Source organism: Acipenser ruthenus, chromosome 10 (genome assembly GCF_902713425.1).
Source record: "Acipenser ruthenus chromosome 10, fAciRut3.2 maternal haplotype, whole genome shotgun sequence".
Classification (NCBI taxonomy): domain Eukaryota; kingdom Metazoa; phylum Chordata; class Actinopteri; order Acipenseriformes; family Acipenseridae; genus Acipenser; species Acipenser ruthenus.
In genome coordinates, this window is record NC_081198.1 from 15,207,848 (window position 1) to 15,220,235 (window position 12,388).

Consider the following 12,388-nt stretch of genomic DNA (forward strand, 5'->3'; position numbering starts at 1 on the left):
GTTGAAAATGTTGAGACTGTCCTGTAGTGTTGAGTTGAATGGTGAACAGTTGTTTGGAAAAAATCAGGAGGATCGGGAAAAATTGGAGACTGTCACACATAAAACAACAAACACTAAACAGACCTAGAAAAACAGCTAAACTTAAACAAGTAACAGTGAAAACAAAAAGAGCAGTTTAGACAAAGCGCAGCAACAAAAGAAAATGAACGGATGCACTGGAATGATCTAAGGATGGTAATGGATTCACTGAAATTTAAGTAAAGAAAATGCTGTAGTTTAATGGATTCCTCTGAGAAAGGGAGTCCCCCTCAGGCCTGATTAGCCAGCTTTAATACAAGTGCTGGCTACTAAGGAGCTCTGAGATTGGAGGGGAGGAAATCTGAATGAGCCAATGGGGAGAGAGGATGAACAGAGGGTGGTTGCAAGGAAATTAAGTTTTAACCTGGCCAGGCTACTGACCCTAATTTAAAGGGACAGGTGGGTGAGACTTACACCCACATTATGTAGCATGGGAATTGCTACAATGTAATCATGTTATTGTCTCTAGTTGCTGTAGTTGAAAGGCAACTGCAGCCATAATGGCTGTGAATAGACATATATTTTGAGGGGCATTGCAGCAATTGAGAAGGGCACCCACGCCAATTCAGAGCCCTGTATTCCTCTGAAACATTTAAAATAATACAATACGTGACAGTATTGTTTCCTCAAAAATGTCAAAAGCTCAACGTCTTTTGATGATTTGTAACATGTACATGGAGACCGAGATGCTACAAGATTGTTCTATATTGCACAAGTGTTGTGTTTTGCTGTGCTAAGAATTAAGACATCAAAACGTTGCCCCCCACAGCTCAGTTATTAGTAAGAATCAGAAAGCTTACCATCAGCCATGGCTCCAATAGGATTTAGCTATCTGTCATGGCTTTTTTCCCCAATTAACATGCACTTACATATGCTTGACATAGAAGAAAATCCTGTTCCTCAGAAGTGCTGCTTGAAAGTGAAGGTAGTGTTTTTAGGTCTTTGTTTAAATGAATTGTGAATCCCAGAACCAGTGCTATTTCAAATTATTTTAATTATTCAGCTATAAACGTCAAAGGAGTTATAGTTTTAGCAGAACCCTGACTCAGATTCTTCAAAAGTAATACAGTCTTGTCTGGCTAAGAGAACAACCCCTCGGTAAGCAAGCCTAAGTGTTCTCTAAGTCAGAGTTGACCACCGGACACAGTATGCCAAGGCCAATCACCAATATGAATCAATAAATACAAATGTATTTATTACTTATGTCATGACGCACATAATTTTGACCTGCTTGCTTTCCTGCATTCTGTGCTATGACAAAGGATTTGTAAATAAAAAAAAATAACATTTCTATAGATTTATTCCCCTGCTGACTGAAAAAATACAGTATCATATACAGTCGCAAATAAAATGTATTTGGGCAGTTAAAAAAATTAGAAAAACCACAAAGAAAGTGATTTCTATCATTTCTAATTGTTCTATTTAAAGATATAAATTAGAGATTCAGCTAATTATTACTAATTATTACATAACATACTAATTATTACATAACATGTATAGAAAATTAACATGCACAAACTAAATTTCATACTTGACGAAAGTATTTGGGCAATCAACATATTTCGTATGAAGCCCATTCGTTGCTAATTATTGACAATTACCATGATTGAAAACCAACACCTGATGATAATTATAGAATAAACGAATACATAATCATCAAGTGCTTAAAAATAATTGGAAATTTGTGATTTAAAAAAGCAACAAAATGGTTAACACTAAAAGAGTACAGCAACAATCTCAAAATGGCAGTGATACAACTAAATGAAACAGGAGAAACTACCAGAAAAATAGCAGAAAGACACTATGTGGGCTATTATTGACAAACACTGGAGAACAGGAACTACTGCAACTCGCTCCAGGTGTGGAAGACCAAGAAAGATTTCTGCAAAATCTGGAAGAAGAATGGTTCGAACATCCTGGCAAAATCCTCGGGTTACTGCAAAAGATTTGACACAAGAATTGAGAGAAGATGATCAAGAAATTCACGAGCAAAAAACTCAACGATACCTTAACAAGATGAACGTCCATGGGCGAAAACCAAGATGCAAACCTTTGTTAAAAACAATACACAAAAGAAAGTGATTGGAGTTTTCCATTGAATACTTGAAGCCGACCTTTGTATTGTAGAAGCATTCATGAATGCTGCAAAATATTAAAACATTTTGCACTCTCATTTGTTACCCAGTATTTGAAGGCTTATTGGAGCAGGATAATGACCCTAAGCATTCTGCGAAGTCTACAAATAAATTTCTGAAAAAAAGGAAGATTACAGTTATGGATTGGCCATCTCAGTACCCAGACTTGAATCCCATCGAGATGTTGTGGATTGACTTGAAGGCTGCTGTTGCAAAAAGGAAACCAAAGTCGACTGCAGAACTATAAACTGTATGTATTGAAGAATAGGCAAAAATATCTCAGGAAAGATGCCAGGAACTGATTTCAAAATACAAAAAAAGATTGCAAGCAAAGGGTGGGCACACAAAATACTAATGTAAGGGTGCCCAAATACTTTTGTCAAAGTATGAAATTTAGTTTGTGCATGTTATTTTCCTGTGCATGTTATGTAATAATGTGTTGTTTTATTATAAAGCTGAATCTCTACTTTAATTTATATCTTTCAATAGAACAATTAGAAATTATAGAAGTCACTTTCTTTTTTCTCATTTTTTTAACTGCCCAAATACTTTTATCTGCAACTGTATATGATACTGTATTTTTTTCAGTCAGCACTGGAATAAATCTATAGATATGTTATCTTTTTTTTATTTACAAATCCTTTGTCATAGCACAGCAAGCAGGTCAGAATCACAGAAGCTATCTAAAATCAATATTAAAATGAATACATTATATAATAAAAAATATGTATATTATGAATGCAGCTCTAATTTACGTCTACCTTTCTACATTTACAAGAATCTGTCAGCGAACTTAATATACTGTATTGTTTTTTAAATCCCTGTTGTCTGATTATTTTCTACAGGCTAGCTCAGTCTTTCCCCCAGCCCATCGAGACAAAGCCATTGCTCAGCCAGAGAGAGTCTGCCCCAGCGGGAATCCCACAGCAGCGCAATGAGAGGCACCCACTTACTGATACCTTCGACAACTGGAATGATGGCTCCCATTACGACAACACTGGCTTTGTCGCAGAGGAAACCGGCATGGAAAATTCGGGTTCCGCCCCGATGCTAGGCTCCAATTCCAGAAGCGCTTCCACCCATGGACGCAGGCCTCTAATGAGGCAGGATAGGATAGTGGGTGTTCCTCTAGAGCTGGAGCAGACACCACACACGTTCCACAATGTCCGAAACACACCAGAAACTGAAGTGCCTGCCCCTAACCCTTGGCAGAACTGGACAAGGACCCCCAGCCCCTTTGAAGACAGAACTGCGTTTCCTTCCAAGCTGGAAAGTACTCCAGCGAGCAGTCCAGCCCCTGACAGGAAGGACTTTGAGCAAGAGATGGGTGAGCTACCTGGGACCTTCCCGTCTACCGGGGCATGGGGCTTCTTGGAATCTCGAGAGTCGGGAGCTAGCCGGAGCCATTCCAACATATTCCACTGCAGGCAAGACCCTGTTAAAGGTGCTATTGTAATCAGTAAAAGCACAGAGAGGTTGTCTCCCATGATGAAGGAAGTGAAGGCCAAGTTCAAAAAATCCCAGAGCATTGACGAGATTGATATCGGATCATATAAGGTTTACAGCATCCCGCTTGATAACTACGGCTCCAGTACAGAAAACCAAGGCAGCTTGGACAAGCCCGAAACCCAGCCATCGCAGGAGCAAAGCATGTCGCGCAGTCAGTCGGTCCCCATGCTGGATGAAGATTTGGAAGGGTACGCCAGTGGCAAGGGGTCCCAGCAGCAGAAGCCTCCTATACCTAAAAAAGTTTACCACTTCGACCAAAGCTTCAACCCTAAAGGGGCAGTGGATGTGAAGTCTGAGAGGAGGCTACCTACCTCCTTCAACACCAACCCTGAGTATATGAGCCAACAGGGTAAGAACATCCCCAAGGAGGTGTTGAGTCCAAGGGGATACAGGGGGTATACACCCATGGAGCACATGTTCTCATTTTCCCAGCCTTCAGTCAATGAGGACTCCATCAGCCAGCAGTTTCCCAGCCAGAGGTCCCGGCCTGGATTCCTCCGGAGGGCAGACTCCCTGGTCAGCTCCACAGAGATGGCTCTCTTCAGAAGGGTAACAGAAGCCCAAGAGCTACCGCTCAACGACCGATATAACAGGACGCACTATAAAGGCATGTTGGAGCACCAGAACAGCTTGTCCTCCATGGCAGAATCCCAGTTCCACAAAAGGAACGGTAGGTATGAGGATGAATACTCATCGTATCAAGAGACAAAAAAGCCCATCACAGGTTTCCCCGTGAAAAACCTAACCCAGCGACGGCCTTTGTCAGCCCGGAGCTACAGCACGGAGAGCTACGGGGCTTCCCAAGCGAGGCCAGTGTCTGCAAGGCCTACCATGGCTGCACTCCTAGAAAAAGTCCCTTCTGATTACAATCTCAGCACCTGTACAGAAAAGACCTCCGACAATGAGATGAAGATGCGTACTGCACAGATGAAAGGGGATGAGAGCTCTTCAAAAATGCCAGTGGACTGGAGGCAACAGCTGCTTAGACATATAGAGGCTAAAAGATTAGACCGGGTAAGTTGTTGTTTGTTTTTTTAACTTTTTATTGAGGACAGAGTAATTGTACTTCTTTTGTAATATTAAAGAAAACTACACTTGACGCTGTTAGTTAGTAACTGATTTTAGGTAGACTGGGTTTCAGTAGCCTTCTCTGGCAAAGTCAGTGGATTGCCATTGAGGTCATCTGAATGTATGTCATTTGCCAGACATTTGTTAATCTGCATCCACACTGGATGCGAGCGAGCAATGCAACTGAAGTCACAGAATGTCAATCCACACCAGACGCGACTTGGAAGCGATCCAAAAGACTGGAAATTAATACATGACCCCGCCCATGCATTCCTATTGGACATACTAGAGATGGGCTTTCCAATTACCAGTTACCACTCTGCCCTCCAGCAACTCCATTGTAAAATAAAGGTTGGACTTGTAAAATCTATAGATCAGAGTTATTGAACATCCCTATATATCCAACAGTTTTATTGTTATCATATATTAGTAGTAATTGTACAGTTGTACTCATAGTATTATTATTATTATTATTATTTTTCTTAGTAGTCATTTGATTTGAAGCCCGGTACATCTCCAGCTGTCAGCTGGACAATAGTAGTATAGTTGAACCGATATTTTCAACAAAATTATTTTATTGTTATACATTTATATTTACAACTTACTGCAATCTCAATTGTGTTTCTTTACAAATTCCTTCATTTAACCTTTTTATTAACTTCAAGTATTTTAAAGTGCAACATTATTATTATTATTATTATTATTATTATTATTATTATTATTATTATTATCGGTGTTATTACCTTGTTTACTGCCGATGCCATTCTGCAAATCTATTTTTCTACTTTACCATAAACGCTATTGAAGACTGACGCATTAGATCATGGGTGAGTGTTTGAGCCGTCTCTGACTTAATTTACTTATGAATAATTATACACAGAACAACATTGTGTGCCATGGCAAAACTCTTATTTAGTTTTTCCTTTTAAAACAGTTCGGTGAACAGATATGGCTCATAATCTTCAAAACTATGAGCTTGGTAATGTTGGGATGTGTCACATAGAATACAAACGTGTTGCTGTCTTTTTTTTTTTACAACGTATAGAATAGTAGGACCTCAATAATATTTTTGTTTGTTTGGTGAATCTCCACAAAACTTCACTTTATGCGTATGTAAAGACCTTCTTCTTGTCACAGATTTGTGCCACAGAACAATTTAGTGAACAAAATGTTATTTATCATAAAAGCAAACAAACAAACCAAAAAAAGCCATAGCTTAAAATCAGGTCACATGTTCAAGTTGTGTGAATGCGGGACCTTGTCATTTTTAAAAGCAAAAGTGCAACACTTTCATTTAAATGCTGGATATATAGACTGCATGTATGGTCTGGTTTATTTTTGCTTATTAATAAACCTATTTTTATCCAACTTGCATAATCGGAAAGAAAATGTCTTGGTGCTGCTAAATGCACCACCTGCAAGCCACGACTACTGGGACTACATAAAATGATTAACTGTTTCGAGGCGTGACGTGTTTCAAGGGTGTTAACCTTGCTTCTGATTGGTCAGTTTCATTCCAGTCGCGAGACGAAAAAAAAAAATCGAAACCGGTTCTATTTTAGCGATGCAAAATGTTCTCAAAGCGATGTCGCTTGCATCACTCGCTGCTGGTGTGGATACTCCCATTTGACTGCAGTGACTTCAAAATTATTTGCTTGCGTCCAGTGTAGATACACCTTTAAGCTTGCTAGTTGTCAGTATAGCACCTGCTATGTCATCTGCAATCATATGCTTTTGGCTGTAAAATTGCCAATTTAGGTTTCAGTGTCAGAGAGATGAATTGAAATTGTTCCCATCTGCAGTATCGCTACTTAAATTATTATTATTATAGGCTGTGACTGCAAATCATCAATATATAATTTAAAATATTGACAAAAGCTATAATGTAGTAAATATTTCCATTAAACCAAAGCTGTTCATTAATTGCCTAAAATTACTGATTATGGAATACGCACACTTCATGAGAAAGGTGTCTGATTTTTTAGACTCAGTTGGAGGAAGTGTGGTTCTTTCAACAATGAATTTCAGAGAAGTATAGTGAATTGTGCTAAACTGATATTAACTGTATTAACTTTTATGTCTTTCATTAAGAGCTACTGTTTTTTTTCCCTGCGTTTGTTGTGTATGCAAACTGTGTTGTCTTAAAAAAGCAACTTTGTAAATGAGTTAAGATAACTGTGGTATTTCAGGTAAGTACTGGATTCTTGTTGTTGTTTGGAATAACTGTATATCAGTTTATTTTTTTAGTCATCACATCTTGGTGATTTTTTTAAAACAGAGTTTGAGTTTAAAGCACCCCATTAGCTTTAATAAAGCTTCCCCATATGCTCTCTAAGTGTGTAACCAGTTAACCTGTCCCCCCTGCAACACTCAGCTCCACATAGGTTCTAGGTGGCATTTCTTACATATGTCTCCACTTGGGGTAGAGTGTTTCAGGGGGACAGGTTAATGGTTACACTCCGGTGTACCAGTTCTACTTTGAGAGAAGACATGTTTGAGAGCTGTATTGAGGCTACAGGGATGTGATGGCTGAAAAAGAAAAGAAAATGATATACAAAGCAAATCTAAACAATGAGAAGCATACAATACTTAAGATATCTGATATTTCAGATGCGTGCCAAGCTGCTCTTTAGAGAATTTCTTTAAATGATCACAATGTATGTACAGTAATATAAAACATGGCAACCTTGTTGGTTACCCAAGTTGCTTGTTGAGTTGGAGTGTCCTCCACTTAGCTCACTCATGTCACCTGACTCTTCCCTCCAATCAGAATGCTGCCCTTAAGCACAACACTGTTAACCTTGGCAACCTGTATGCTGGACGTTTTTCTGCAGTGCATGCAAACACAAACATGACTTTAAACTTTGACAATAACCCAAAGCATGAATACCAAAAGAATCAACATGTGAGTATACACTTCGAATTCAATAGCAACCTAGAGAAAACATATATAACACTGCTATATGTATATCTCTGGGTGTGCAATAGACATGCTGGTGCAAAATCGCTGTTTTATTATATGTGTGTTTACAGTATATGATAAAGCATTACAGAACATCATGCTTGTCATATAATAAACTCATTAGTTACTGTGTTTTCCTTCTGCAGTTCACCTGTAGTTTAGTTGTAAAGGGTTTTTAAATGGTTTTTGTTTTATTGTTCTGTGATAACACATACAAATATAACAGCAGAATGTTTGCAATACCTTTGCACATATATTAGAAGTGTCTTAAAAGAGTGCTTCCTATTAGCACTAGCAACAGTACCATTAGTTCTGCTTCTCTTGTGCTGAACATCTTTTTATGCTTTGCTTATTTTTATTATATATATATTAGATTTTTTGCATATTGTTATCAAACAGTTCTTGAAAAATATGCAATTAAAATGAAAAATAAAAAAAACTGTGAATAGACCTACAGCACAACAATCTGTGAACCGCCAATCATTTTGTTTATGCTGAAAAGAGGTTAGAAAATTGATATCCAAGCCTTGGATAACACTCCTTGCAGAAACGCTTGTTTCTTCGCATTACTCTAATTTACCATAGTTGTTATTGCAACCATGGTGAGGTTCAGCAGGCACTTCCCATCTTCAATCACCATGCTTCATAAACCCCTAGTCTGGCACCCTTGTTTCTTTGGTGGTGTTGTTTTTTGCCCCACCATTCCTCCCCATCCCCACTCTGCAATTGCATCTCTCTCTGGGGGCAGGTGAATCTCAGCACCGTTTGGGGGCTCAGCAGTAGCTCTCAGTGAGATGGAGGTGGACCCCCTGCCAAAACCATACACAACACTCGAGAGAGACATTGCACCTGTCCAGTAAACTGTACAATAAAGACTACCAGTCTGAACATTATTTGATTTACCTAATTATGATACAAACCAGCTTTTTATTAACTTTGCATTTTAAAGCAAAGTATTAGTGCTCTTTACGCTTTGTAATAAGTTTACAACAATTCATTTTAAAATGATAAACCTCCAGATGTCCTTATGACATTCCACCACCTTAAACAGCAAGTATCTTCAAATGCCATTGCTTTTATTTTTCACCTCAACCTTGTCTTTTTAATGATGTTGATTAATTCTGGTTTCTGTTGATCCCATATTGAGTAATTATATTTGTTTCTCTATTTCTGTCTTTACTTGTGTTTATCTAGAAAACTCTAAATGTCTAGGACTTAATAGACCCCTGCTTTTCATTCAAACTGAGCTTTCAACTTTAGTTTAAAGGTCACATTTGAATGGACTATCTTTTAAGAGGTAGGCAGTTAGAATTGTTCAGAAAAACTCAAAGCAAGTTCAAAGTCACATGAAGACAAATATTGAGAAAAAATGATAAATGAATATTGGAACAACAGAACCTAGAACCACTCTCAATGATGGTGGAACAAATTTGAGGAGACTTGCTCTAGCAATGGATTCGAGGATGAGGGCATTTAGTTAAATATGAATGAAAAATAAATACACACTAATCTGTTTTTCCCTTTTGCCTTCAGACTCCGTCTCAGCAGAGCAACGTCTTGGATAACGGACAGGAAGACGCGTCTCCAACCAGCCAGTGGGCTCCGTATTCACTGGGCCGGAGGGACATACCACCGGAAAACGTTATCAAAAAAGTAAGAACTGAGATGCAAATCTTCAGTGACGAGATGGGTTCTTTCACATTCAGTCACACAGAAATGGGCAGCCCACAATGATTACATGGGTATCCCCTAATGCAAATGTAGTATTGAGGGATTGGGGACATTTCACTGCAGTACTAATACAACAAATTATAAAAATTAAATGATTTAAAATAAACAGGGCCAGACCTAAATGCAGTTTTAACATCACTTTAAAATAACAGAGACAAATTGTGACATTTAAACATAGCTGACTTAATGAGTTTACCAATAACCTGGTAAAATACCCATTAAAACAGATGTGTAGATGTACTAAATATGGTGTATTGCATTTATTACAATAGTGTTTTCAATGGAGTCTACTACACAGTAGGTGTACAACACTTTGTAATAATTAAAGACTAAGAAAGTAAATAAATAGACACATTGTGTTGTTCTTTTTGCCACTGTACTTTGTTTTGAAGATTTCAATATTGTACATCCACTGACTTGCACGTAAATCTTCTCATCTTATGCTTTTATTTCTCAGAGGTATTTAGTGGGGTAGGGATCAGTGTAGGAGTGATACATTAATGGGAGTGTGGCAGTAACCAAAGAGATATTATAAGGAGCTTGTCCCCATTGACTGCTATTCAGGCTGGATTGGAATGTCTGTGATTTCAGAGATTGCAGGCGTTAACTGATTCAGTGTTTTGTATACATAGTTAATTAGGAAATTAAAAACAATAAAATATTTAATTTCACAAACAAATCTTGCTTGGCTCCAGCTGTTGAAGGGACTGCCTCAATCATTAGCTGACTAACCAGGCAGTCTTTGATAATTACTGACCCATACATATGTGAAAATATAAATGACAATTTTTTTGAAAGGCTATACAAACTGTATTGCTGTGTCTATTCAGCAATAGTACTCACAGTGGTTATAATTATGAGGAACAATGTGTATCTAACCACATATTAAAGCTGCAATTCAGTTTTTGGAGCACTGGTGACATGATAACCAGATCCCAGATTTAATTTACAGCATTATAGTTTTGGTGTATTGTTTTGTATTATAATACTTGGTTACATAATAAAAGGATAGGATAATTATAGAACTATTTACAATTTACTAAGCTTGTAATGACCAATTGCAATTCCATGTTAATTGCTCATTGCCTACTCAAATACTGCAGTTTGTAAAGGGAAATAAAAGTCAGTGTGCCCGTAGGATCCTTGTTCTTCTTTTACAAGTAATCTTAGGGGTCAGTTTGATCAACCTAAACCCCAATGGGATAAGCCACAGCTGTTTTGTTTTCAGCATTTTACAGCACTGCAGCATCACCCTGGATTGCATCAACCATCTAGCCGTGGTTATTCCAGGATTATCCCTAAAAATAGGAAGCTGACGCACTCAAGGGTGGATCCCCTGTGCTGTAAAATGCTCGGATAGAATACAGCGGCGTCTCATCCCAGCGGGGTATGAGTTGACCATATCGACCCCTTACTGTGATTACACTGTAGAAGAGCACATCTGTTAGATCTGAAACTAATCAAAGCTGTCATGCAGGACTGCACAAACGCACCTGATTTCTTCAGATGATTCAATCAAGGCTTCTTTAACTAGAGTAAAATGTGTGGTTTGCTCTATGACAGTGCGGAAACGAGAGGGAGACTTTGTAAGCCCACTCTGTTTACCTGAGGAAGAGCTGTTTTCCCTTCAGGAGATCAAGGTTCTGTAACTGCTGTCGGATGACTCAGCGGTACTTTCTGAGCAACTCCTACAGTCCGGTCCTGTAAAATAGATTGCTTTGTGTAGAACAACAAGCTGTAGAATTGAAATGCTTCCGGAAGGATGAGTAACACTGTCTGGGCTTTGTTACTCTAGTCGTTCAAAGGATTTGTTGGTGGCATTTCAGTGCTTTAGTTTGCATGGTTAGTTGTCATACTACCAGAAAGTTTACTTTAAGCTAACTACATAATTCTGATTGTAATGGAAAACACTGATATTAGGTTGAAATGTAAATATTCCCACTGGTATTCAGGGCTCAAAATGCACTTCAAAATGCAATACAACAATTTTTTTATTTTTTTTTTCAAATGGGTGAAAATGTGTATTCATGTTTAGAGGCAAGCTTTCTTATCAGATTTATTTACAATTGGCTTCAGTCAGTGAACCAGGCTGCTGCAGCTACTGTAAGAGCACAAGTCCTAACCTTGACCCAGCACTATTATATTTTCAGAAGAACAATGACATTCTTTTCTCAGTCCATAGCAGTTACTGCAGTACATTTCAAACATTTCTCTCTGCGTTTGGATTTGTATATAATTATTTTAAAAGACTTGATTATTCTGTGCTTTCTGTGTGCTATGTGCTATGTGTGCTATGTCCATATTTGTATGTAGCATTCTTGTGTTTCTGTGTGTGTTTGTGCAACGCAGAATTAAAGGCAGACTGAAGAGCTCATCACTCCTCTAACATACTAGCAGTTCATATGTGGGGTGGAAATACGACTCCTATTGCATAGCAGGTTGACCCATTCCAGGTTTTATTTCAACCTTGGTTTGCCATAGTGTATAGGTAACAAGCTCAGGTGTGTCTTCTCATAGTAAAACCAGGAATGGATCAAACTGCTATGCAATTATTATTTCCATCTCTGCATGTGATTCATGCTTCAATTGTAAAGTTTCTAAGGCAACCCCGGTTCAGTTGAAAGGCTAAGGAAACGTTAGCCAAAGAGTCTTAAACCATTAGTGATAGAGTTTTAAAGCATAAACTTTTTACAATGAACATAATAAAAACAAAAACAAGTACAGTACTGTGGCTGTCTTATATTTAGGCTCTCTCTCTTGTGTGAACTTTTTAATGTGTCTCATGCAATTTAAAGGACATACTCAATAGAGACCACAATAGCACATGATTTCTCAAAACCATGAAAGAAAAATGTGGTAAAACAACACCGGCCAAGCAAGATGGCAGCCAATTCATAACCTTTAC

General features: G+C 38.1%; 1 protein-coding gene across 4 annotated transcripts in view; it reads left to right on the forward strand.

The window, feature by feature from the left end:
* Positions 1-12,388, forward strand: part of LOC117408842 (leucine-rich repeat-containing protein 7-like) — a 239,246-nt gene that overhangs the window by 215,337 nt on the left and 11,521 nt on the right. For all 4 annotated transcript variants that reach the window (XM_059031848.1, XM_059031849.1, XM_059031850.1 and 1 more), the window contains 3 exons: positions 3,059-4,736; positions 7,561-7,695; positions 9,286-9,405. In XM_059031848.1, coding sequence (XP_058887831.1) covers positions 3,059-4,736; positions 7,561-7,695; positions 9,286-9,405 — 1,933 coding nt within the window. The remainder of the gene's footprint in view (positions 1-3,058; positions 4,737-7,560; positions 7,696-9,285; positions 9,406-12,388) is intronic.